The sequence below is a fragment of the Boeremia exigua genome, assembly GCF_020726555.1.
Source record: "Boeremia exigua strain MPI-SDFR-AT-0100 chromosome Unknown C7974scaffold_6, whole genome shotgun sequence".
NCBI classification, from domain to species: Eukaryota; Fungi; Ascomycota; class Dothideomycetes; order Pleosporales; family Didymellaceae; genus Boeremia; species Boeremia exigua.
The window spans coordinates 1,474,614-1,499,368 of record NW_025763523.1 but is presented as its reverse complement, the minus strand read 5'-3'; the positions used below and the strand labels follow the sequence as shown (position 1 = coordinate 1,499,368).

Genomic DNA, 24,755 nt, shown 5'->3' with positions numbered 1-24,755 from the left:
GGTCTCCAGACTCGCAACCCGGTCGTTGAGGCGTTCGTTGGATTTGGGTGACATCTTGGATGTGGGATGAGTGTGGAGAGTAGGACGTCGGGATACTGCTACTTATATACATGGCGGGTAGGCGCTGTGTGTCGCGCAGAGTGATGTGTCTGCACTGCCGGTGTGGGTTTGATGAATCACCGGACAGCTGAGGACAGCGAAGGCATGCATGTCTGGTTCACGTGCTGGCGGAACGGTAGTACTTGAAAGCTTCCAAGGTGTAGATAGATCTAAGGACATTCCGTACTTTTAACATGACCCGTGGCTGAAGCGCTGGCGCGAAGTGGAGGACCAACAGTTACGCATTTCCACCCCCTATTCTCTTCTGTCAAGGCCACAGCCGGTCCGCCTCTGTAGTGGACTCGCGTCTCTCTCTGCGCACCGCGGCCTGCCGAAGTGCCAGCGCTCTCTCAACCAACTCCCGCTTCTTCGCTTCGAGCTGCCTCCGAGCACTTGCTGCGCTCGGCTCTGGCAGCAGGGGCCATCTTCTGATGTCTCGACTTGCAGCAACATGTTCGCCAGACGTGTTGATTGTGTTTTCAGAAGCGTTAGAGCGACCGTGGGCAGTGACGTTATCTTCTGGTGCTTGAGCTGTGTCGTTGTTCTGGTCGACTTGCTGCTTAGAACTTTCGGCTTGCGCATTGTTGGTACTTTGATCGGCGTTGGAAGGCATTGCAGGGGGCGTGGAAGCATGGTATGGATGAGAGGTGTAGATGACGAGCAGCCTGAGCGCTGTAATCTACAAGATCACTACGGTCACTCCAGAGACGTGGCGCGCAAACGGACATCATATCACACCGATGTCAGAGCGAGAGGTCTATACTGTAGACCCATCTGCCACAGCTGATGAGTTGGCACGCCACACATCAAGGTGTCCGCAAACTAGACTCAACAGGGTGGCACAGCTTCCAGGAGCGCTGCACTCCCTCTTCTCCCAGCACAAATAGATATCCAAACCACAGCAATGTCACGACTCACCCGCAAACTAAGCACGCTCCAGCTCCTCTCGCTCAACGCCGAGCAGGCTCAGACGGAGCAGCACGCGCTGCACGCTGAGATCGGCAACTTGAAAGAAGCGCTTCAGCGCAGTCACACGGCGTATGCTATGCTTCGCGATGATGTGGAGCGATTTAAGAGCGTTGTACGGACGCAGGATATTGCAGTCAAGGGGGTTAGGGAGGAGGTATTTAATTTGCGGAGGGAGGTCGCTACGCTTGCTGCGTGGCCGAGGGCAGGTATTACTGCGAGGGAAGGGGACGTGAGAGGCTTGGCGCCGGGGATGGAAAGGACGAGCAGGCGATGATGAGATAGTCACTGGCTCGACAGGGCTTATCCTTTAATTCCTGCCGATTGTTGTGGTCGAACACAAATCGCTGTCTATTCTATATCCGAAATATCGCTCCCAAAATCCAGGAGGTTGTGTTTCATGCGTCGCGGTGTCTTTCAAGTTCTTCCAACGCTTCTCTCTTTCTGACATGCTCTCCATGTACGCCCCACAGACATACTGCAATACCGAGCACACTGGACAGCAGCGTAATGTAGTACGCCTTCTGAAAGCACTGTAGTCCCTCCTCACAATTGCGGTTGCCATCCGGTTCTACGATGGAGTTTGAGTCGTAGACGGTGCCATAGAAGAGGTTGAAGACGTTACCGCTGACAACCGGCGCCATTGTCAAGAAACCCCAGTTGACTGAGAATCCGTCGGGACCAAAAGTATCAACGACGACTGCCGGAAGCACACCGAAAGTGACGCCGTACGCAAGACCGCAGAGGCCGGAGACGACCCAAAGATAGTCTGGGTTCTCGATACGGGTCGCGCAAAATTGGTCGATTGCGAAGATGAAAGCTGCGATGACGACGCACCAGAAGCGCGAGTGGCCAAGACGCTTGACGATGAGGTCTGAGCCAATTCCTGACGATAAGCGACCGAAGAAGGAGCCGAGCGAGATAATGGAAACGTGCAACAGCTGGCGGTGCGCGACAAAGTCTTTGCTCACGTTCTTGTCAAAGTGATTCCACAGAGCTTGGACATTGTGACCGATATTGCTAGTGGAGTCAGCAGGCACACTTCTGTGTGGCAAGGCAAAGACCTACTTGATCGTCATGATGCCGACGCCTGTCAGCAGGCCCATAAGGATCCAGAGTTGCCAAAATTCCGGCTTGTAAAGCAGCGCAAATCCAGTGACGTCTAAGCAATGTGAGTGAGATGATTTCTTGCTATGTCTGCTTGCAGCATCATCCTCAGGATCGATGTCTCCAGGGCCAGAAAGGAGTGAAGATGTTTCGGTCGACGATCGGCTTGGGTCATCTTCATCTGCTGGACGTGGTTGGCATATGATAGGGGAATTTATCGGCTATCACTGCGATCCAAGAAAAAACGTGGTACTTACTGACTTCTTGCGGGGGAAGCACGGTGGCGCTGTATTTGCTGCGGTTCGGATTGGTCTGATGCAAAACGTTTGAGTCACGGCGGGTGCGCTCGTTCGTAGGTAGGACAGTGTAGCTCGTTCCACTCTTGTGGTCGACGATGATGAGAAATGGGATAGAGACAAATACGAGTAACGAGGTCGCTAATGAGAGCATAGTAAGCAGGCCGGAGGTGTTGCCGGGGAATGCGATGCCGGCAATGAGAGTATAGAAGAAGGCACTCAGTCCGAAAGCTGCTAGAGGGAAAGCCGTTGCCGACCCGCGGTGCGTAGGCCAGTTTAATGTTGCTGGAGGTGTCAATGTCTGCGTTAGGCAAATGCAGCAGCGTGCTTACCTGTCTTCAGTGCGGCCTGGAATGCAGAACAGCTGCCAACTCCAGTGACGAAAGAGTAGAAAGATATCATGCCAACGCTCATAGAACCTGGACCGCCGTCGTAGGCTGGCAAAGGTCAGCACGTCAAGAAGCTATCTTGCAGACATCACGTACCCATCTTGATAGGGTAGTATCCAACCAGCAGGCAGAACATGCCAATGATAGCCGAGAGACGGGGGTTCACCCTATCGGTGATGAGGCCAATTGGTATGCCCGAGGCGTACATGCCCATGTTCGCTGCGGTGCCCTAGTATTCATGAGCGGCGGTACTTGACGAGGTCGGAGACTGCGTACGATGACGTTGCTCTGGGTGGCAGAGAGCTGCAGCTTGTCGGCAAATTGCGGTGCCCATGCCGAGTATGCATACTGTGAGGTGTCAGTGCTGGGTCATGACAGCTGGACTTGAGCATACGTTGGTGCCGCACGCAAGCGCAATCGTCGTCGCGGCGACGACAGACACAACCCGTGTCTTCTTATGGGGCGTGTTCTTCTCCAAGTCGACCATGGCGACAATTGGGAGTGTGTGTTAAGGAGTCGCGGCGGGCATCGAGCACGGGGTTGAGATTGGGAGGGTTGCGCAATGGCAGCAAGTGGGTCGAACAGAACAGATAACGGCTATGCACGGCAGCCGGCAGACAATGAGGGCAACGCGTCGAGAACCAGACGTCAGGTCGGAGCGCGCACGCACGGTGGCCAGGGCAGCCACGGGAGGCTGCAGCACTGTGTATGTACGCTCTACTTGGCCCAGTCGCGTCGACAGAGTGACGGTCCGTCGTGAGGCTTGCCGGACATAAGCCGCTAAGCACGTCGGGAGCCGAGGCGGGTGGGTGGACCGTGAACGGCACGTCACTGGGCGCAACTTCAACCTCGTGCTCCCAGGCTTCTCCAACTCTCCACACCAACCCCACAACATCGCACGCAACCATGGGCGCCGCACTGTCGCTCCCGTTCCTCGCCCTGCCCGCCATGGGCACAGTACGGCTACGCGACACGTCTCTGCAGCACGCGCTAACGTGACCAGGTATGGAGCGTCGCCGCCTCCTGCTGTGGCGCGGCCACCTGCAGCGCCGTTATGGGCTCCTGCGGCGGAAAATGCGGCAACAGCATCGCAACCCGTATCGCCTACGCCCTCATTCTGCTCATCAACTCAATCGTCTCCTGGATCATGCTCACCGACTGGGCCATGAAGAAGCTGTCGAAGCTCACGCTGGACTACGTCGACATCAAGTGCCACGGCGAGCAGTGCTACGGCTTTGTCGCCGTGCAGCGCATCAACTTCGCCCTCGGCTTCTTCCACGTCCTCATGGCCCTCATGCTCATCGGCGTCCGCTCCTCCAAGGACGGCCGCGCCAAGATCCAGAACGGCTTCTGGGGCCCCAAGATCATTGGCTGGATTGGCATGGTTGTTCTGACCTTCTTCATCCCGAACTCGTTCTTCATCGTGTGGGGCAACTACTTCGCCATGGCCGGAGCCTGCCTCTTCCTGCTGGTCGGCCTGATTCTGTTGGTCGACTTGGCGCACAACTGGGCCGAGTACTGCCAGGAGAAGATTGAGACGTCCGAGTCGCGGGTGTGGACTGGCATGCTCGTCGGCTCTGCGCTGTTCATGTACCTGGCCTCGTTTGCCATGACGGTTGTTATGTACATCTACTTCGCCAAGAGTGGATGTGGCATGAACCAGGCAGCCATTACTGTACGCATCTACACATCTGAGACCGACTCTGCGGCTAACATACACAGATCAACCTTCTACTCCTCCTCGTCACGTCCGTCATCTCCATTCACCCCGCCGTCCAAAATGTCAATCCTCGCGCCGGTCTCGCCCAGTCTGCCATCGTAGCAATCTACTGCACATACCTGACCCTCTCCGCCGTAGGCATGGAGCCCGACGATCATCAGTGCAACCCGCTCATTCGCGCACGCGGCACCCGAAAGGCCACCATCATCATCGGCGCCTTCGTCACCTTCATAACCGTCGCATATACCACCACCCGCGCCGCCACCTACGGCCTCGCCCTCGGCGCGCAAGGCAACTCATACGGCAACGGCTACGCGCAGGTCGGCACCGACGACTACGAGCACGGTCTCGTCACCCAACAGCCTTCTTCGCGTCGCGACATGCGCCAAGCCGCCCTCCGCGCCGCCGTCGAATCTGGCTCCCTCCCTGCCTCTGCGCTCGATGACTCTGACAGTGAAGACGAGGACGACGCACCCTCCAAGGCGCCGCGCGACGATGAGCGCAACGCCACGCAATACAACTACACTCTCTTCCACATCATCTTTTTCCTGAGCACAGCATGGGTCGCGACTCTGCTCACGAGCAACTTTGACGAGAAAGCCATGACCGACTTTGTCCCCGTAGGACGCACGTATTGGGCGAGTTGGGCCAAGATCATCAGCGCGTGGGTGTGCTACGCAATCTACGCGTGGAGTTTGGTCGCGCCGCTTGTGTTGCCCGACCGGTTTGATTACTAGGAGCAGCTTTGTACCGCGGAGTTGGCGTAGCGGGTTGTCTTATGTTGTGTACTTGTACGGTTGTGATTACCATGCATTGCGAGCGTTTGAATATGAATACAGTATTCTTGTACAAGTTTGCCTCACTTGCAGATACTCTACAGAAGCCACTCAGCCTGTTTTCGAGTCTGTGATACCGTGCTAGACTGCTGTCGTATTCAAACTGTTCGTCCTTGTCGAGATCTCGAGGTCTGTAGGGCTGCGGGAATGCGCGGAACACCTGTGTATCATGTCCAAATACCCACTCTCTTCCTCGATCCAAGCGCTACATCTACCTCCCATGTGAGGCTCGCAGCCAGCCAAGACTTTGACCAGTCTCCTCGAAGACCCACAGTCGTCACTTGTCACGCACGGCGGCACCATGCAGCATTCCACATATTGTACATGCCCCTCGCCACCGTCGCCGTCGAGCCGTCAGATGCTCATGTATGAGTGCACCCATGACCTTCTCTACGTGCATCTACTGGCGATGTGCGATGACTTGGTGGATATGGTTGTATCGGTAGATGAATCCGGGGCTTTGGAGACTCGAGATAGAAAGGTGAGCGCAGGTTCGAGAACTGCTATAGGCTAGCGTAGTCGTAACTATACTGTGACCGAGGAGACATAGATGTTTGCCATCTCGAGGATGTCGTGGAGGGCTCCAGGATTCGAGGCGGTGTCTGGGTCGCGTTTGGAGCATTATCACCACACTGGCGCTCATCGCACCCGCCCAACGCCAACAATCTTTTCCTCGACTTTCTTGAGCAAGCTCTCTTTCTCCTTGACAGCCTGCAACCGCTCGCTCTCGAGCTCTTCCAGCTCCCGTTCGAGCTCTTTCATGCGCTGCATCTGCTCCGCCTCACTCGAGTTGACACCCGGCAGATTCGCAATCAGCAACTCAATCTGCTGACTCTTGACCACGAGGTCCTTGGCCATCTCCTTCAGGTCTTCCTCAAACTGCTCCTTCGAGGGCAGTGCTGGCAGGGTTTCGCTTGTTTGGGCTGGCTGCGCGGGGTTCTGTGCTGCGTTCTCCGACTTGTCGGTGGCCTCCTTTTCGGCGAATGAGCTGAGCTTTTGCTGGCCTTCTGGTACGCTGGGAGGGGCTCGTGTGCGGATCTGGAAGAGTTGAGACTGCATGATGTTGAGGAGCTGGGCTTGTTAGCGGTTGTGAGATCGTCTGCCAACTGCTCCGCGTACCATGTCCACCTCATCTTGCATCTGCGTAAGGATGTCCGCCATTGTGAGTGCTGTGAAGGTCGATGCACGGGAGACGATCGGTTCGCGCGGCCAAGACGATCAGCCGTGGTGGCAAGTGTGATCTTCGTGTGTGGGGTAGACGTTGAAGAGGTCCACGGCGGGAGGACGCGTTCATAGGGCTGAGCTAGGTAATCGACTTGGCCTGCGTCCCACGCGAAGCGTCAACCGCGATACCTCCATGCAGCTAACACGCGCCTGCACCCCACACTCCTTCCCGTTCGTCTTCGAGTAAATATGTTGTGGCCGTTTGCATTGCCCCAATCTACTCCGTAATGAGACCCCTCCTGCGCGCAGCACGGCCTCGACAACCGTGGCTCCTGCCTCGACACCCCCGAAACGCTCCGCAAAGTCTCGTCCCCCGCCGCGTCGCGACCACATTCGCTCAAAATGCCGCGCCTGTTGACCTGCCGCGGCTCCTTGTCAAAGCACCCCTCAAAGATCACAACTCGCTGGCGACTTTTATCGACTACGCAAACCGCACGAATCTCTCTCCTCTGAAATCATACTATGTCGGCACCCACTATGAGTACACTGTGGCGCTATCTCTGATGCGCTTGGGTTTCTCTCTGCTGAGGATGGGTGGAAAGAACGATGCCGGCATTGACTTGATGGGACACTGGGTTCTGGCGCCCTTGAGCGAACCTTTACCCATCATCGTCCAGTGTAAAGTGCGCAAATACACCTTAGGTCCAGCCTTCGTTCGAGAACTTGAGGGCTCATTCAGGGCGATTCCTCCACAGTGGAAAGGTGAGCCTGTTCTCGGGCTACTGGTGACGACGACGAAAGCTACAAAAGGCACAATGGATGCCATAGCGCGAAGTGCGTGGCCAATGGGCTTTGTCATGATATCCAGACACGGTCTCATCGAGCAGTTTGTCTGGAATCGAGCGGCAAGCGAAAGAGGGCTGCAGGGTGTGGGCGTGACTGTGCGCCACACGCCCCGAGCACTGCTACCAGAGCCCGAGATATTGGAAGCCGAAGAGGAAGACGCGTCAAATCGCAAGAAGCTGCCATCCAAGTTCGGAAAAACAGGCACACAAAAAGACATACAGCTAACATGGATGGGATCACCTATATTCGCTGAGCGAAATTCCTTGGACCAGGAGACACTAGGTCTAATGCACATGACCAATGAGCCTGCGGCACAAGAAAAACGCCCTACGATACATGGGATACCAAGACGTGGCCCTGGTCGACCAAGGAAGGACGAAGACCCTAGGGCGAATTGTCCTTTGGGCCGAAAGCCTACATTTCACCTCGCACCTGCACCGCGAGGTGGTCAAATTGCTTTGTCTAAGCCCTTGACAAAGCCAAAGCGTACCCGAAAAAAGGTTGCAAAGAAACAGGACGACGTCTCGGATGATGCAGACTGATGGAAAGATCGCACGTGTCGGTCACTTCATTTCAGTGGGAACCATGTAATGCATATCATACGGCATACAATCAACACTGCCTAATTACTAGGAGTACTGCGTCTGACCACTGCTCGGACCACTTCTCCTTGCGTCGTCGTACCTACCATTTCCTCGGCGAAGCGTCTCCAAGTCACTCATCTCTCAGATTTTTGCCAACAGCACTGAGATGCTCGTTCAACGATCTGAACCGTCCACTATACTCGCTAGGCATCGTGTGTAGTTGGCAGCACGGCGTTGTTCACGGCAGTCAGCTGTCAACAGGGGAAGATTTCGCGCCCACGAAATGAGAACTGAAAGGACGCATCCGGACTTGATGCCGCAGTAGTAAAAGTCGCGCTCAAGGTGCTCTTGGGATTCGTGATCGGATCGCTTAGGAGGCCTGCGTCGGTTGTTGCTACTATCGTCGTAGTGATACGAGGACAATTTGGAGCGACGGGGAGGTCCTGGCGCTATAGATTCTTCATGGCTGCATGAACCTTCCTTGGCTACGTGCCGGACCGTTGCAAAGCCAGGATGGGGAGAATGCATATGGTTCACGCATGTGGCAGCGACAATGAGCCAAAACACACAGGAACACTCAGTTCAAGTTTGGCTTAGTAGTCAGCATTCACCATACACGCACAGTGTCCCGCTATAAAGGCAGGTGCTTTCAATCCAAGGCTCCGTCTGGGTATCTGAGTTCTCAAGGCTTTTTCCACTGTCTTCCGACAAAACTAGCAGGTGGCAAGGTGCTTCGATGAACTCCGACCTACTCTATCCATTAACTGGTTGACATGCCCGCAGTGTATAATATCAAAAGAACCATTCATGTCACGTCCAATGTTCCCTTGTATAGAATACGCTCTCAAACATGCCCAAAAATCCTGCCCACTGTATCTAAGCCACCTGCATCCCGCCCCTCCACCCCCTCCGCCCCCGCTCTTCCGCTATGCAGGTCCCCATCGAAACCGAACCATGGACGCCCTGCATGCAGGTTCTCGCGTCGGCGCCCGATTTCCACTATTGAGAGGTCGCTGCAGAGAAGACTGGAAACGTAGTGTACCCCGTGATAGTATGTTTACAGATCCGGTTTCGAGGGGATTGCGTGCTTGGAAGTGAAGGGCGCACAGCCACGTGCAAAGTGATGAGGAGGGTCCTGCAAGTATTTCCAGTACAAGGGTACATTGTTGTTAATGCGGTAGAAATATCATGAATTGGAGACCACGTGAGTTGGCAAACTGCGCTTTGGGTTCTCGAGCGTTCGGTTGGACGAAATCGGGCCTCCTTTTACCTCATGTGGACGCAAGAGGCATCAAGCATGAAGATATCACACGCGATAATTTAATTACGAACCAAAAGGTCTTGACATTAACAAGATCGACCCTCCCACGGTAGAAAATACGTGTGAATACAAAAAGGATTTTGAGGTGATCAATAACACGGTATCTACCAAACAGGCAGTACAAAGCAGCAAAGCCGGGTTAAGAACGGATTCTGTCAGCACCTACAGCGCTTTTTTTAACTTCGGCTTCCCTCTATCCGTATTGACAACCGATACTGCAATGTCCAATCTACAAGCTGAGATCGGGACACATGTAATGTACGCATAAGGGATAGATGTCAATGTTCATCTGACTGTACCTGATCAGGATCAAATATTTACGAAGGATCACATCGCAACCAAAATCCTTCTACGATGACGACGTCTTTGAGATCTGTGACTAGTGAAACATGCACAGTACCTGTTTATCGATCGTAATATCCACTTCCAGCAGTGGCTTGTCCCCACTTTCTGGCACTCACGGCAGACAGGGTAACCGCATGCGCACGCACTGTACTGTGTAAGATCCTGACTGTGCTCCACATCTGCATCAAAAGCCAAAACGCAACACATCAGTATGTCCTGCCCCATTGCCCTACTGACCCTTGGAAATCGTCATCCATTGAGGAAATATTCCCGGAGAATAGGCTTCTCACAGATTTTCAACATCGAGTCGATTAGTGCTCTTCTGCCAGAAGGTTTCGCCCACGTTCAGCGTCATTTCACATGATACGGAGTCAGCGTAGCGACGTGGTGCCCGCGATGCATCAATTATGACGGCATGACAGTAATCCTAGATAACAGCATGTGAGGTGCGCAATGACTGATCCAAATAGTGGGTGCTTATATGCTGTGAGTAGGTAGTAGAAGTTACATTCCCCACGACACGTCACAGCGCCTGTGTACCGCTGGCTGAAAGGACAGATCGGCATGCGCTGCCAGGTTTCGATCACTGTTGCTGCACGAGTCAGCTAGCAATCGACCTGTAAGCCTCGACAGAACTCGAAGACTCACACGCATGCGTCTCAGGTCCCTGGGCCTTATCACCATGCTAGGTACTCGAGCACCCCTACTGCATGCAGCATATTCTCGAGGATCGACTCGCGATTCGAAGGGCTCCACCTCGAAACTACTTGCCGAGAAACCACCAAGTGACTCTACCTATCGGATTGGTCCTACAACGACTCCACTGACCTTCGATGGTTTTGCGAGAATCCGTTGTACTTCTGATTCTGGCACCTCGCTACCCAGTCACAGTTAAAACCGCTGAGCATGTTTCTTTGCAGAAGTGTGCCCAGGTGTGCATGGCTGCCTCCGGCCTTCGCACCTACGCTTCCGGAACAGGCACGCATGGCAATGTTGTGACCCCAAACTTGATCTGATATGCGGCCATGTCCCGTCCGCGGAGTACATGTAGTTAGCTTACGTTAGGGACGAAACCGTATCTCACTTGCCCTGTCGATTGTATATGTCCGCGGCACAACCACCCAAACGAAAACTTGAGGCCTGCATCTGATTGGGCTCGACACGATTCGCCTGTTATTCTGCTATTGGAGCTTAGGACTACACTTTTCACTCGAGGTCGAGACTGAGTGTAGCATCATCAAGCGTCGGAGGAATGGACAAACGCAAACGCGCATGAGAAGCAATGAGCAACGGCAGTTCAAAAGTTCGGTGTGATTGTGGACTGCGGAGAGCCCACCGGAAATCTGGAAGCTTGAACAAGGCTCCACCAAACGGGTATTAGCAGTGCTTGAAGCATTTGCAGTCTTCGAAAGTTCATGCAGACTTCCTCAATGGCGTTCCCGCGCATACGTCTCATAGGCTGGGGCAGTGCCGGTTAGCAGCCGGTTAGCAGCCGATTAGTGCTGCGCAAGTCTTGGTCGTCAGACCACAAAGGCTGCCGCCTAACATGGAAGAACACATCCCAAAAGGAATTTGTTTCCAGATACCGTACCACATTGGTAGGAAGTAAGAGAGGGCACGAAGGGTGCTGCCTGCATCTGTTGTGGAATTGGTGTTGGTGCTAGCCATGTTCAGTCAAGTACATCCTGTCACCCCTGGGCAGTTTGATACGACCAGAACACCGTTGGCTGCTGCAACAGCGACAACATCCTAGAGACGGCTGTGGATTCTAGCGTCCGCCACCACGAGGCCAACAGCATCACTTCGTCCCCTGTCCCTCGGAAGCTTCCCCGGAAAATCCATCGCGGCCGAGCAGTAACGACGTGTTTTCATTCGTTCTGGCGAACATCTCCGGCCAGGCCAGCTCGTCTCACGGACACACAATTCGGCCGATAGCAAACGTCGCCTGTTGAGATGATCTGCAGGTCGCCGCGCTGCCTCCAAGTCTAAGCCAGAACGGTCCCAATCAACGGTCGCCGCCTGGATGAATCCTTACGTGTTTACGCATACCGTCCCACAGGACGTGCCATAACGGCGAGGCAACCCCGCCCAATTGCGGACTAGTAATGCCCTAGCCGCACGGGCCAGCACAGTTACATGGGTAGCTTTGCGGGCAGGGCTGCTGCAACCGAAGTTCCCGCCTTCACTGGGCGTGCGTGCTATCGGTGCTGTTGCATCATGATCAGCAGCCAGATGTCGGCGATTTCAATCTAGTTTGCACATCTAGGTTCAATTTCCGTGAGAGGTTGATATAACCTGCGCCTCCGTTCTTAGGGCCATTCGAACTGAAATCGCTCGGTACTTCCGTGCTACCCTTGATACTAACTAAGACCCTCCCGCAGCCCGCCCAAGCTTTCAAGAACCCTCCTACCCCGCCCCATTCCAATCTGACAATCACCCCACACCTCGATTCATGTCGACAGCTGTGTTGGGAATGCAATCTTTGGGCCCTCGGCGTCGCAACACCCAACTGGACTTGAATGCAATATCGAATACTGCGGCAATGTACGGCACTGCGGATAATTGGGCTTCCTCGACACAAGAAGGTCATGCATACGTTCCAATATCAGATTATACGGCCTTTCCTGTAGCCAGATCACAACAATCGGATATACAGTTCACATTACAATCTGGCTTTGGGTCCTCCGGCTCGAACGACCGCACTAAGCTCGCCCTGGAGCCTTTCTTGAGCGATTACAAGACCCAATCTGATAACGATGCACCTCTCGAGGTACCCACTACAACCGGGATGTATACATCTCCTGCCATGTTTACAGCGAGCAATTCCCAAATAATCCCACACGATCCTTCAACAGTTTCTCCCATGGACACAAATTTCGATGTAGACTATGCATCTCCCAGATCAGACACAAAGCCGCTGTCCCATGGTCAAACGCGAAACATCACACCCTCAGCTTTTGCGATGTATGCCAACGATACGAACTCTCCATCATCGAAGCGCCGCTGCGATAGCCTACAATCAAACCTCGAATCGCATTCGTCGAACATAACACAAGCCCAAGTGGGGCGGCGACGTGGCTCGGAGTATGCTGAACCTGGATCTGCGCGAGCCGTATACCTCGAGAAGAATCGCAAAGCTGCAAGCAAATGCAGAGGCAAACAAAAACGACAGCAAGAGGAGCTTGTAGAAAGAGCACGAGAAGTAGAACGACGAAACAAAGTACTAAAAGTAGAAGTCGAGATGCTAAGGAGTGGCCTACGAGATCTAATGGACCTCGTAGGCCAACACGCAAACTGCCCCGACTCTCGTCTGAAAACCTACGTACAGCGTGAGGCTGATCGACTGGCACATGGAGAACAGCGTCATCCTTTGGCTACACCGTTCTCAGGATGCTCTTTCTCTGGCCCTCCTTCAACAGATGATGACTGAAAAATACGGAAGCAAAGATGGGGTACATCAGAGGCAAAACATACCGGAACTCGTCATAGAGTGCCTGTCCATACAAACAGCCGTCACAAGGCTGTCACACTGTAATCCAGTCAGTGCGAACACAGTCCCAAGCCGCAAGGAGCCACGGCTGAATAGCGCTCGAAGCTTAATGTAGCTTGGGAAAAGTCGACGGAGCATATAGATGGGATGGATTCAACGTACTCTGGGCACGTGGAACATGGTGCATCACGGGCAGTTCAGAAGATACAGCGGAATAGTGGTTACATCGCGATAGCGTAGCGAGAAACTGCAAGAAAAAGGATACAGACATGAAATGAAACATTTCCGGCCCCCTGTTCATACGAATTGCTGTTCAGGTTGTCAAACGTTCTTGCAGTGGTGATGCTGCGAAACGTATGTATCAACAGTCATTCATGAACTTCTTCACCCGGATTTGACTTACCCAACACGTCGCGTAGTTGATCATAGCTCACCACTTTCCAATCTGGTGGTATTCTACAAAAGACGAGCCTTTTATTGGTGGTGAGCATCATCAAATGTCACTGCAGAAGTGTGATAAATGATCGTTAACAGGGTGTAGCGCAGCCTATCCAATCAGCAACATGGGTAAATAAGCAATATTTTTTGTCTTCAATTCATTGTCTCTGAAGCAGTACAGAGACGGAGGATTAATTGGATGTACACAAACATGGACGGCTGCCCTGTCAGATAGGTTCTCACATCATTCCTGCCCCCCCTACGAACCTAAATTGATCGTGTCCATGCCTACGGGTCTGCCTTCGTGTATCCACCGCTTTGTCACAGGTCTGACCAGGCATTAGGACTATAACGATATATCACTGTGCATCAGATTCTCAAGAAGTCTTTCTTTGATGCCCACTTGCTGGAATATAATTTGCCAACCCAGTTTTCGATGCAGATGTATGTCGTAACATCCTTACCACCGAAGGTATGCACGCTTTCTAAAACCTGTGTTCACCTGGCAGTATTTGGCGTCGCCCAATCACACCACAATCAACGAAAGAATGTCACGCTGGACGCGTGGTACACCCTGTTGGTGCTGTCTTCGAGAACCTGTTCGGGGCACCAGTACCGTATCGGCCGGTTCAGATCGGCAGGTGAAATCTCGGTGATATTCTCACCATCGTAACACTTTGAGTCTGATCCACCTGCATAATGACAGGCAATTTAGTGCTTGAATACCTCAGCTTACGACGCTCAGCATACAGCTACGAATAGCTCCGCAGGGCGTTCCACAGTTTTGATACTTCGATAGGCTCGCGGGTCTGGCTGCCTCATCTACATCACGCAGGGATGTGTAGACATCGACTCATCAACCCAGGCAGTATCTCTTCTCCCTAGCGCTCTCAATTTTTCATCCTTACTTAGGGTTTGACGTACCTACCTACTTCTGGAAGTGGAGGCGTTCGGTGCGAATAGCTCAATCCCATCTAAGATGAAGGAAGAAGTAGTTGTAGAAGGTCACACGAGCGCATGCATGACAACAGGAATGGCTTCGCTACGTACAAGCTAGAGGAAATTTCCCACCGCCAAGTTTTCAGAAGTACTAGGGTAGTTGTGCTCTCGATTTGTGATTTCTATTTTAAGGGTTGGTGTTCTCCGTAAGTGGTATTGATTGGACACAGAGTGGTCCAGAAACTGACGATATATGGGGGAGTTGACTTGATTGTTTATTCTGATTATGACCCTCACTATCGTGACAGTATACGATCTTCTGCCGCGGACCCGGGTTAGTCAAAGCCTTATCGTCAACCACCATTCGCAGGCTACAACATCTCAAAAACCAGCACCCGACAGGTGTCCACCCTTCTGTCTGCCCTGCAAAAGATACCCATCACACATATGAATATATCACGTGCTGCACTGGTAGGTTACCACCAGTCATCACTGTAACATCGGGGAGTAAGGGAATTCTTCAGTAGGCCTCAAGATATTCTAGACGGACAAGCTATTCATAAACGTCAATGTGACCTAAGAGGGAAAGGATTATACACAAATCTATTATCGAATCTCAGAAACCGCAGGCGTGGACGCACTGACGTAAAACGACGAAACGACATCAACACGTCTGCAATGTCTGTGACCTTTTCTAACACATTGCAAAAGTGCAAGCTAGGTCTACGCTGCACATATGTGGTTCGACAATGTGAAGCCACGCGGAGGACACGACAGTCCAGGGACGGAAATGTCTGTCGTTCGAAGATGTTCGCGACCGTGTCCGTCCACTCTGGTGTATCTTGGGTTTCGGCCTGCGCGGTCTTCGTACTGGATGAGTTTTCCTCAAGCAGCTTTCATACAAAGGCCGCGCCTCTCTTCTCCGGTCCGCTATGACTCGTCTCGCTGTAACCGTTGCCCAGATACTCATCACGGGTTTGCTGCATCTCAACAGTGCCGTGAGCCTGCTGGCGTTTTCGGTAAAGATCTGTGACTTGGCTTGGATGGATCCAGTTGAACAAAACCATGACTAGGAACATTAGGGTCGCGTCGAAGATGTATAGAAACACCTCGTTGCTGAGCAGATATCCAGCGTTGCCTTGAATATACTCGATAATGCGAAAGATGCTTCGGACAAGGATGAGCGCACTAGCAGCATACAGGACATAGAGGTGTCGTTTCCAAGGCAGTTCATGGACAGCTTCGCGAGAGATTACGGCGGTGATCGGACCATCGGAAGAGCTATTATGGGTGTGTCGAGTTTTGCGGAAGAGTGACCTAGGTGTATATCGCCTCTTGATAGGGATGTCCTTGATCAGACGTCGATGAAAGTCTGCGGCTACACAAACGAACAGCGCAAAGAAGATGAGTTGAATGAAGAGACCACCGATGATGATCTTCTCGCCAAGTTCCATCGAGTTGAGAGTTCCCATGGCCATGATACCTCCACCTAGGGCGAATGTCAGCTTGAATCAGCAGCTTTTCTCGCAAACCAGCTTACCAGAACCCTGCATCAAGAAGCTGAGCACGTCACCCGCAACAAATGTCTTCGTGAGCCACTTTTGTCGGACCATCGAGTAACGCTCGCCATCCACCATGAGAATGACCCGTCCGAGTATGATGTAGATCGAGGCTGCGAAAAGCGCGGGAGCAACAAGAATTAAGAGAGACTGCATAATGAAAGGGCCGAGAGCCCAGATGTCATCCTTCGACAGTACTCGTCCGACGAATCCAATTGTTTCAACTTTTCAAAAGAGGTCAGCATGCGTCCTGCAGTGAGATGTCGTAGTACGCACATAGACCACCAACAACTAATGGTATAAAGTACCATGTTCTCCTCTTGACGAGCTGGAAGATGTGTAGGATAGTCGTGAGAGCGAACAGTACAACAAAGATAATAGCCGCGACCTGAGATGGATAATACCGGTACAGAACGTAAGCGTGAGGGTCGTCGAGAGCTGGACGGGGCTTGTCTTCAGCCATAGTGATGATTGGAATAGATGCCAGTTGTGGGATGCTGTGTCGCTGCCGTTTGACAAAGTTGGACGACGTCGCAGCCTTATACAAACCGTCATCGCTTATGATAATGAATGCGTATTTCGTATCATCTCTAGCGAATCTGTGCAAGATGCTTCTGACACTAGTTGGGCCAGAAGCATGGCCATTGGTGGAAGCGCTCACCGTAAAGCGTATACGTCCGGCCTAAGTATCTTAGCGTCTCCACTTGACCGGGAAGCCGTATAGGTACCGTCGCGTACGTGAGACAGGCGCTTCCTTCTGGCATCTCAACAGGGTCGCACTGCCCCGAGCTTGCGTACCAAGATAAACTGAGATACAACGTTCTTCGCTACTGTCACCCGATATGGTATCCCATCTGGGGAATTCGCTTTTTGATCAACACTGTCGAGTCTTGTGGAGGCGCAGTCCACATCATCTCCGGACGTGCAGCGCTGCCAGCCGAGGCTTTCGGCGGACCTCAGATCTATGATGAACACCAGCGTGGCCTGTAACTCTTCACTATATGTCCACGTGACAGGGACCCGGCAGATTCCCGGTGGATACTTCTCTATGGCAGCAAGGTCCATTGTTGTATACGCCGTGCTTGTCTCCTCAAAGCAAGACCGGGCCCCACGGATAGTTTCAGCCGATCGCAGTCGCCTGATACAGGCGACGACAGCATCGCCCGTTCTAAGACTATTCGAAAGATACCGGTGTGGAGACCGTGCTCGGAGTTTGTGAACTCATGATTCGCCGGGGCCACTCCAGCCACTTGAGAAGCTCAGGTGTTGCTGCAAGAAGCTGTTCACAGGCTGTCAAAAGCCATTGCGGCCAGTTCCCAACCCACCAGACCGGGCGAGCTTGCGCCAACAGCGCGGCGAAATACGCGATGATGATACAGGCGACTGGGTTGTGGGCCGAAACGAGGTGCATGAAGTGGTCTTGTAATCGAGCAGCCCAACCCAGAATCAAGGAGTACTCGTCACTACGCGCAGATAAATGTCGGAGTCTTACAGATGTTCTGTGAAGCTCCTCGGTTTCCGTTAGACACGTATCTCTATCTTGCGCGTTCAACAGACACCCGGTCAACTCCTTCAATGCGAGCATTTCTGGAGTCGAGTCGTCTTTGGCTCGTGCGTCCAGGGAATCCGTGTTATCACCCTCAGCGAACTCGACGAGATGAGCAAACACACTTGTGTCTTTGATCTCAAACCAAAATGGCATTACAACCATTTTGATACCTGCCAGGAGTCGAAAGCAATGGTGAATTCCGTCAATCGGATCGTCTGGCTTCTCTAGCTGTGCTGAACCAAGGTTATACGTGAACAATACTGTGGACGTCATGAACATGGGTACAGCTCTCTCGACAGCAGGTGCCTCAAGATGTTGTCTGTAAATAGCTAAGCCGCGAGAGATGTGTGAATCAGCTTGCAAGAGGAGACTTTGTCGATCCGAACCAGGAACGGTAAGCGCCTTATGTACAGCAGACAGAGCCAGATAGCCGTGGAGTAGAGGCGGATGTTGGAACGAAATGTTTATACATTCATCACGCCAAATATTGTCCTCTCTTGAGGAAGTAGCGTATGGACGCAAAGACTGGTGGCCCTTCGACATCCAGTGATGTAACAGGCGAAGGTCCGGTATAGGAAGATCGGCATCGCTCGGCTCAGAACCGGCAGTACTGTGAGCAGACAGTTGCTCTGGAACTACTGGTGATAGATGACTGCTTCCGTTTGATTGAGGTGAAGACGCTGAGTATTGGTTTTTGATGACTGGCCAGTTGCAATGAATGTCCAATCTTACGCAATTCTGACATCGTGGGCGAACCTCGTTGCACTAAGAGTCACATTAGCATCGAATCCAACGACCGATGCGGGTTTCAAGGCTATTTGGAACACCACCGACGGAAAATGCAACGTGTGGAAGTTGTTTGACACATCCTGATTGGCTACAGACGAATCGAGTGAACATACCTTTGTATGACGAGTTTTGCATGAAAAGCACCCTTTGCGGCTTTTCGTGTGCGATTTTCGCTTTGCAACACGATTCTCTGCTTCTCCCATCTGAAAGACCATCTAAATGAAAGAAGTGTAGTGGCTGTGACATAAATGAATGAGGAATGAATGCATATTGAGGCGTTGCGGAATCCTGCTGGGGTTTAGTCAGCTCCTGACTAGCCACAATCGGACCCAATTCCGGACGAATCCTTGCGCAGCCCGGTACCGTACGAAGTACATAGTCATACAATGCCTCGTCAACAATTTAGGGGAATTTTCACTTGGTCTCTCTTGGTGTACATAGTTCCCCAGGTGTAGTCAACTTTACAGCAAACCTAACTTTGATGTCGTCATCACCGCGTCCTAGCTATGGCAATTAATGCATGGTGTCGCTGCTAGATAACCCCGAGGTCTGCCCCGGGCCTCTCGGCACCACTTGACATTACAAGCCATTTTCACTAATTCCCCTCGTTCATCTCAGTTCCAACTCCTCATCTCATGATTGGCGTCTGCATTGCGCCATCCAATGTTCTCTCGACTCATCTGCTCCAGCGCGCTCAGCTTCTTTGTGCTACTGCTTGATCGTGACGCATTCTCAACCGGCGATGGTGATGGCCTTCTCTGCTGATTCGTAAGGCGCTTGTCCAATGCAGCCTGCTGCTTTGCGCGCATCTCGACAGTATCAGCAAATATTTGTTGACAGACGATCCACGAGTCAAAATTCTTACCTCTTCTTGCGCCTGTGCTCGCTCCTCTGGGCTCGCCTGCGGCTCTGGTGACAACGCAAGTGGCTGAGATTGTCCGGCACCCATCGCGTTCGCAAATCAAAAGGACCAGGCAGGTTATGAAATGTGAGGGCAGTGGCCCACGTATCAAGTGCTGTGAGACTGGACAATTTACCGATCGAACGAAGTGCTTCTGTGGTCTTTCAGGAGTTCAATGGTTATTAACATCTCATCGCAAGGCCACCGACCTGGTCTATGCACCAGGCACCAACGCTACCTAATTTCCAACGTGGAATAAGCGTGCTACGATAGCGGTAAAATCCTGTTGCTTAAGCTACGACAGCAAGGACATGGGTTCTACAGAGACAGACTGCAAGCACCCATCCCGATTCCTGTCTTTGAATTCGCGACATTAGGTAGGAGGTACTCGTCAGGGTACGTAACAGCAGAAAGCATGGAAGCCTGGATTTGAACATTTGCATTCACATGCCAGAAGGCAAATCTTGACAGATGCAGCATTGCATAGAAGATACTCTACCGCATCCCGATTAATCCAGCCATGCTAGACTTTCCGCAGATATCCTATGGGTTGCTTGATGCCAACGGTCAAGACCAGTTAGGAAACGCACATTAATTGGACATCCATCACTGTACAGAGGTGTGAAGATTTACCACCCGCATGGTAATACATCGTTCATCGAGTCGGTTTCACGATTAACGAGATTTTTCTTTTGTGCCGACTGAAGCCTGCCATAGCTTCCTGGCTCCGTAGAAAAGGAGCAAGCACCATCCGATGATATGACCAATCGCCAATGGCAAACCATACTTGAGCCATGAAGAAGGGCTCCAAATGGTGACTGCTGGCGTTTGAACCTGGTTCCTGACCCCCTCAGCCTTGCTGCCCTCCATCCTCTTTCCCGTAAATTCTGCGACAGCCTCTACCAACAAGTCCACAACCTCGTCAGGCTGACTCAGAAATGGAGAATGGCTACTTCGCAACTCCCTGTGCTTAACGAGAGCACCCACCCCCCTTGCCATGCCGACTTGTACTCGCTGTATTGCGACTGGTAAGCCCTGGTCTTCGATAGTCCCAATATACCATACAGGTACATCTCGCCAACCTGCGTATGAATGCTCTCCCCCCTCGAACAATGCCTTCAGACTCTGAGGCGTGAGCTGAGCAATCCGGTCATCTGCTTCATCTTCTGGGATGTCATGGTAGAAGAATTGCCGAGGAGTCAGGACAATGTCGGCGAACCCGGTCTCCTTGTTGACACGCCACGATGGCGGTGGAATATGGAAGAAGGGATCCATGAAGGACAATCCTGTCAGAGTAAATCCCGAGGCGATCAGAACTAGACCGATCACGCGGCCTGGAGACACAGAAGAGTCGATTGCAGCATTACCGGGTCCCCCAGTGAAACCTTTGATAGCACTATTGGCGACCATACCGCCATACGAGTGGGCTACGAGTACAACATTGCGACTCTGCGTCGTTTCGCTGGCAATGACCGCACGGGCAGCATCAAGGTCGTCTTTAAATGTTGCATTTGGATCGCCACTCGTAGATGGTAGTGAGACTGAGCGGCACTTGATGTGATAGCGCGCTTCAAGAGCCGGTACGATCTTGTCATAGCATGTTGTTCTATGCCAAGCGCCAGGCACGAATACCAACGTTGCTAACTTCGACATTGTGTTTCTGGGTCCCCCGTGGTGTCGTATCTGTTTTGTTGAACTCCTTTGAGGTCGGTGAAGATAGAGATAATGTCTCTGATCTTCAAAGTGCCTGGTCGTGTTCGAGATACGAGCAGAGTCACGCTGGCGTCAGCGTCAGACGGAGTATAGATTATCCGAACGTCATCTTCAACCTGGTACGATTCGAAGCATGTATAGATGACCAACGAGCCAGTAACTTATTCGTACATTTCGAACGTAAAGATACAACCGTATATACGTACGTATACGTACGCGTGTTGAGTCTATACTTCGGCTTGGCATGGAGGACCGCCGAATCTGTACATGTAATTACAGAACACATCAGAATGCGAGAAAATCATAGGCAACAGATTACAGAAAGTTGTTTCGGAGGGCCGGACCTATGAATGGCAAGGCCATTTGACCTTAGCAGTGCCTTCACAGGAGACAAATGCAGAGATTTTCAGAAAGAATCAGACGACAAGTCTAAAATTGGGCCGTGAAAGCTGAGCAAACTTTTTCCAGATCACTTAAAAGCTCATAATTCTTTAGTACTGTGAAGCACGGGTGGTCATCGTCGACTCTCCTGGGTCACTTGCCTCATATTCTCGTCTCTCATACCATACCCTCCAGAGATCTCCCAACACCCTGCTCACAGGGTGTGATCCAGAGTTTGAATTTGTTTTCTTGACGTACGGTCGTCTGACTCTTTGTAACCGAGTACCTTAGGACTAGGTTATAGCTTATTAACAGAACACTCGAGATTATCGAGTTGCTGCTCCGATGCTTAGTGAACTTAATCACTATCAGAATCAGAAACCTGAAGCTCTGTGACCATAACTTCAACTGCATTCCTAACATCGTCTCCTGTTGAACATGCCAAATATATCAGTAAAATGCTCAGGCCTTCCACTTCACATTGATTGGGGTTAGGCTTACTTTGGACATGCAACCCTTCGGTGATATGAGTGCCCTCAATCTTCTCAATCAAATGCGCTGGATCAAGTGGCGTGTTACGCGTAAATAAACTGTCGTGCTCGACCTGTACGATACGGGAGAAGGTCTCGTCGTTTCCCTCAAGTGACCCAGAGAGTCTGCTACGCTCAGTGCGGGAGGAAATCTTAAGTCTTTCGACTTTCTCGCAAGTACCTTTACTTCCGATCCAGTCGAGGTTCACTGGCAGGTGAGGCCTGGCACCAGGGAAGGTCTGGAAACTTCCTGCAATATCTCTAGAAGTTCTAACATCCCTCTTCCCCATAGTTGGGCGAGTTGCTTCACTGAAGCATTTGGAGGTACGCGACTCGAGCTCTCTCATGGATTTTTTGTGCTTCCGTGAGACTGTAGGTACCGCTTTAGCAAACACACTCAGATCTCCTCAGTTTATGAATCAACATACTATCCTCTTCCATACAATCTTGGCGATATTGTAACTCTCCCAGGTCCTCTCGCCAACTGCGTTCTACGACCTTATCAATGTTTTCTGGTGTCAAAGGTTCTTGGAGCGCTCGACGACGTTTAGCTTGTTGCAAAGACAGAAAGAGCCGTGGTGGATGCAGCCCTCTGGAGGCGAGCTCTGTATCATATCTTCAGCTCATGGACTCGTGGAATAACACAAATGCACTCACCATCAGCGTCGAGGCCAAAAGGGTTAGCGTACCGATTCACACGTGGCGACGTTGGCTTCTCCATTTGAAACGGAGCCTCGGGCTGAGGTGCATAACGCTCCGATACGGGCAAACAGGCTAAACGCAGTGGATGCTCTGGTCTAGGTTTTGGAAAAGGGAGAGCTCCGGTCTCGGCAGGGTTCAATGGCGAGGTTGGCTCTCCTTCCATCTTTCGATCCAAAGTTGGCACTGAGAAGTCTGGTTCCTCATTTTTTATCAGTAGTGCAACCGATCTGTGATTCCTTTGTTTAAATGATCGCGGTAGCGTTCGTGATGTTCTGATGTCGTACTGATACTCACGTTCTCTATAATGCTCACGACGTTCAAGACTGTGTTCTGATGAACCATCACACTACTGATCGGTGCTCAAATGCGCCCCTCGTGTTGGAATCAGTCGACCTCCAGGCGTAGATACAGGTAACGGTTCGGTTTGAGGGCGAGGTAGTGTTGAAGGTCTGGCGGCAAAGCGTTCTGGAAAGTGAGACTTCTCCAGCTCTTGCAGTCTAAGAAAGCGCTTTCGTAGTTGTGGAGATGGTGCGATCCATTCTTGCAGCATAAAGGGCGGGATGTCAATTGTAGACGCTGTCATCTCGATGTTTTCTTTCATTTCATTTGTAGTTTGAGCGATAGCCCAACCCAAGTAGTCGTAAACGAGTGTGTCGTAGTCATTTTCAGCATCCTCTCGCATTTTTATGTGCTTTTCCAAATATTTCATCTCCGTCATGACTGCTACTTCGTGCTGCTTGGATCGTCCCGCTCGCAGATACTCGAGACGCCCGCCAATCAGGTAGGCTACTGACATTTCTCGTCCTAGGTACTGGCAAAGTAAGCGCAGATTGCTGAATAATCGAGTTCTTCGCGGGCGATTTTCCATATTCCACACTCGCGGAAGGATATACATGTTTGAATCTTGTAGGTGCATGATGTGCTGTGTATCCTGTAGGAGTTGATCACCGTAATCCAACTGCTCTCTTATTTCAGCCTGCTGGATTCCATCTTCCGATTGTTCTCTTGCGACTTGCTGGCGTCGTTCAGATTCTCTCTTAGAATATGAAGATCTCTTCGGTCCCTCGTCCTGGCCTTTTGCGGGAATCATCACCTCTGCAAGGTATTTCGCACGGGCACGCTCGATAGCATCATGCTCTTGTCGCACCTTTTGCTCTTCTTCCCGTGTGAAGATTTCATCGTGCGGCAGCAGGGGTAACGCTACAGATAGGAGACGATTCAAGCGCTCGTCCTGAAGAGTAACATCCGTATCCGTATTATCGTTGAGCAGAACTGAACGATTTGGTGAATTGTCATTATCTGCTGGAATAACATGGATGCGCTCAATTGCAGACCGAGATGAATGATGCTTGTCGAAGTTTTCTGCTGCGTGGGCATTGAGTGAATGCTTGCATGAAACGTACACTGCCATTTCTCTCTCAGCAGAAGGATATGCTTCATTGTTGGTAAGTCTTTGAGGTAGTTCGAATTCATCCAACTCAGCGATGGTTTTACTGGCGACACTCCGCTTGCGTTCAGTACTGGCATCGTGGATGGCAAAAACCGAATACTCAGAGCCTGTCAGCCTCTGCGTTGTATCTTCAGCTGTTCCTTGCGCTGAATTCTTTGTTGTGTATTGTGATGCAAAGAGTGTCCCAACGGACCCGTGGTGCATAGCAGCGCTTATCAGGTTGAAATCGATACCGGAGTCCTGTCTTAGCTGTCTGTAGGGTATGGCATTCGGCACGGGTGATGGCTTCACGTTGAAGCCATCGTATTCGTAAAGATCGTCATTCGGTTCATGCATCTCCATGTTGTTTTCAAGATGTACTAAACGTTCAAGATGTACTGTTCAAGATGTTCTGCCAACACTGAGTGGCTGCCTCAGTTCCGATCAATGGGTCTAGAATGTGGTAGAGATGAGAAGCGATGGGAGTCGTGTGGCGATGAAATGATTTCGGGGTGCGTGGACGAGCGTCGAATCACATTTAAAGCTGGGGTCTAGGTACGCGCTCTCTGGCGCTTACCTACGTACCTACTATCGCAACTACTTACTACATGTGTAGCAATCGCGCGGCAGGCATCACGAGTGACGTGGAAACTACCACCCTC

General features: G+C 51.8%; 11 protein-coding genes across 11 annotated transcripts; 3 read left to right on the top strand and 8 right to left on the bottom strand.

Annotated features, from left to right (window-relative positions):
• Nucleotides 1-1,307: 1,307 nt before the first annotated feature.
• Nucleotides 1,308-3,607, bottom strand: C7974DRAFT_394608 (major facilitator superfamily domain-containing protein). Its single transcript, XM_046141897.1, has 7 exons — nt 3,252-3,607; nt 3,134-3,205; nt 2,954-3,086; nt 2,801-2,905; nt 2,430-2,753; nt 2,134-2,356; nt 1,308-2,085 (listed from the first exon to the last, which is right to left on the bottom strand). The coding sequence occupies exons 1-7, from the start codon at nt 3,342-3,344 to the stop codon at nt 1,464-1,466; spliced, it is 1,572 nt and encodes a 523-aa protein (XP_045997259.1). The 5' UTR covers nt 3,345-3,607; the 3' UTR covers nt 1,308-1,463.
• A 104-nt stretch (nt 3,608-3,711) lies between these two features.
• On the top strand, nt 3,712-5,437 carry C7974DRAFT_187784 (serine incorporator/TMS membrane protein). The gene is made up of 3 exons (XM_046136516.1): nt 3,712-3,814; nt 3,861-4,532; nt 4,580-5,437. Exons 1-3 carry the CDS (start codon nt 3,764-3,766, stop codon nt 5,312-5,314), a joined length of 1,458 nt encoding a protein of 485 aa, XP_045997258.1. The 5' UTR covers nt 3,712-3,763; the 3' UTR covers nt 5,315-5,437.
• A 481-nt stretch (nt 5,438-5,918) lies between these two features.
• Nucleotides 5,919-6,704, bottom strand: C7974DRAFT_187753 (mediator complex, subunit Med21). The gene is made up of 2 exons (XM_046136515.1): nt 6,533-6,704; nt 5,919-6,484 (listed from the first exon to the last, which is right to left on the bottom strand). The coding sequence occupies exons 1-2, from the start codon at nt 6,572-6,574 to the stop codon at nt 6,053-6,055; spliced, it is 474 nt and encodes a 157-aa protein (XP_045997257.1). The 5' UTR covers nt 6,575-6,704; the 3' UTR covers nt 5,919-6,052.
• A 60-nt stretch (nt 6,705-6,764) lies between these two features.
• Nucleotides 6,765-8,098, top strand: C7974DRAFT_187749 (uncharacterized protein). Its single transcript, XM_046136514.1, has 2 exons — nt 6,765-8,010; nt 8,060-8,098. The coding sequence occupies exon 1, from the start codon at nt 6,865-6,867 to the stop codon at nt 7,963-7,965; it is 1,101 nt and encodes a 366-aa protein (XP_045997256.1). The 5' UTR covers nt 6,765-6,864; the 3' UTR covers nt 7,966-8,010; nt 8,060-8,098.
• A 3,529-nt stretch (nt 8,099-11,627) lies between these two features.
• On the top strand, nt 11,628-13,186 carry C7974DRAFT_187653 (uncharacterized protein). The gene has a single exon (XM_046136513.1). It carries the CDS (start codon nt 12,126-12,128, stop codon nt 13,101-13,103), a length of 978 nt encoding a protein of 325 aa, XP_045997255.1. The 5' UTR covers nt 11,628-12,125; the 3' UTR covers nt 13,104-13,186.
• A 2,331-nt stretch (nt 13,187-15,517) lies between these two features.
• On the bottom strand, nt 15,518-16,562 carry C7974DRAFT_278373 (RTA1 like protein-domain-containing protein; the record flags this gene model as incomplete). Its single annotated transcript, XM_046137579.1, has 3 exons — nt 15,518-16,029; nt 16,081-16,323; nt 16,376-16,562. Coding segments are annotated over 3 exons (942 nt in total), but the record flags the coding sequence as incomplete, so codon positions are not given.
• A 711-nt stretch (nt 16,563-17,273) lies between these two features.
• C7974DRAFT_434033 (uncharacterized protein) lies at nt 17,274-18,640 on the bottom strand (the record flags this gene model as incomplete). The annotated part of the gene is made up of 2 exons (XM_046144965.1): nt 17,274-18,413; nt 18,551-18,640. The coding sequence occupies 2 exons, from the start codon at nt 18,638-18,640 to the stop codon at nt 17,274-17,276; spliced, it is 1,230 nt and encodes a 409-aa protein (XP_045997253.1).
• Nucleotides 18,641-19,051: 411 nt separating this feature from the next.
• On the bottom strand, nt 19,052-19,386 carry C7974DRAFT_413275 (uncharacterized protein; the record flags this gene model as incomplete). The annotated part of the gene is made up of 2 exons (XM_046143721.1): nt 19,052-19,246; nt 19,303-19,386. 2 exons carry the CDS (start codon nt 19,384-19,386, stop codon nt 19,052-19,054), a joined length of 279 nt encoding a protein of 92 aa, XP_045997252.1.
• A 529-nt stretch (nt 19,387-19,915) lies between these two features.
• C7974DRAFT_187641 (Alpha/beta hydrolase family-domain-containing protein) lies at nt 19,916-21,193 on the bottom strand. The gene has a single exon (XM_046136512.1). The coding sequence runs from the start codon at nt 20,989-20,991 to the stop codon at nt 20,014-20,016; it is 978 nt and encodes a 325-aa protein (XP_045997251.1). The 5' UTR covers nt 20,992-21,193; the 3' UTR covers nt 19,916-20,013.
• A 349-nt stretch (nt 21,194-21,542) lies between these two features.
• On the bottom strand, nt 21,543-23,108 carry C7974DRAFT_472267 (uncharacterized protein; the record flags this gene model as incomplete). The annotated part of the gene is made up of 4 exons (XM_046146533.1): nt 22,620-23,108; nt 22,391-22,567; nt 21,934-22,344; nt 21,543-21,718 (listed from the first exon to the last, which is right to left on the bottom strand). The coding sequence occupies exons 1-4, from the start codon at nt 22,825-22,827 to the stop codon at nt 21,543-21,545; spliced, it is 972 nt and encodes a 323-aa protein (XP_045997250.1). The 5' UTR covers nt 22,828-23,108.
• Nucleotides 23,011-24,456, bottom strand: C7974DRAFT_376317 (uncharacterized protein; the record flags this gene model as incomplete). Its single annotated transcript, XM_046140267.1, has 1 exon — nt 23,011-24,456. One exon carries the CDS (start codon nt 24,454-24,456, stop codon nt 23,011-23,013), a length of 1,446 nt encoding a protein of 481 aa, XP_045997249.1.
• Nucleotides 24,457-24,755: the final 299 nt, after the last annotated feature.

Bases quoted from the DNA above. Each gene is read 5' to 3' on its own strand.
- C7974DRAFT_394608 (XM_046141897.1), bottom strand. From the start codon at position 3,344: ATGGTCGACTTGGAGAAGAACACGCCCCATAAGAAGACACGGGTTGTG. The intron at 2,754-2,800 runs GTAAGCACGCTG...TGACACCTCCAG, and splicing joins CCAGGCCGCACTGAAGACAG to CAACATTAAACTGGCCTACG. The intron at 2,357-2,429 runs GTAAGTACCACG...AACCACGTCCAG, and splicing joins GCTTCCCCCGCAAGAAGTCA to CAGATGAAGATGACCCAAGC.
- C7974DRAFT_187784 (XM_046136516.1), top strand. From the start codon at position 3,764: ATGGGCGCCGCACTGTCGCTCCCGTTCCTCGCCCTGCCCGCCATGGGC. The intron at 3,815-3,860 runs GTACGGCTACGC...TAACGTGACCAG, and splicing joins CCCTGCCCGCCATGGGCACA to GTATGGAGCGTCGCCGCCTC. The intron at 4,533-4,579 runs GTACGCATCTAC...TAACATACACAG, and splicing joins TGAACCAGGCAGCCATTACT to ATCAACCTTCTACTCCTCCT.
- C7974DRAFT_187753 (XM_046136515.1), bottom strand. From the start codon at position 6,574: ATGGCGGACATCCTTACGCAGATGCAAGATGAGGTGGACATG. The intron at 6,485-6,532 runs GTACGCGGAGCA...TAACAAGCCCAG, and splicing joins TGCAAGATGAGGTGGACATG to CTCCTCAACATCATGCAGTC.
- C7974DRAFT_187749 (XM_046136514.1), top strand. From the start codon at position 6,865: ATGAGACCCCTCCTGCGCGCAGCACGGCCTCGACAACCGTGGCTCCTG.
- C7974DRAFT_187653 (XM_046136513.1), top strand. From the start codon at position 12,126: ATGTCGACAGCTGTGTTGGGAATGCAATCTTTGGGCCCTCGGCGTCGC.
- C7974DRAFT_187641 (XM_046136512.1), bottom strand. From the start codon at position 20,991: ATGTCGAAGTTAGCAACGTTGGTATTCGTGCCTGGCGCTTGGCATAGA.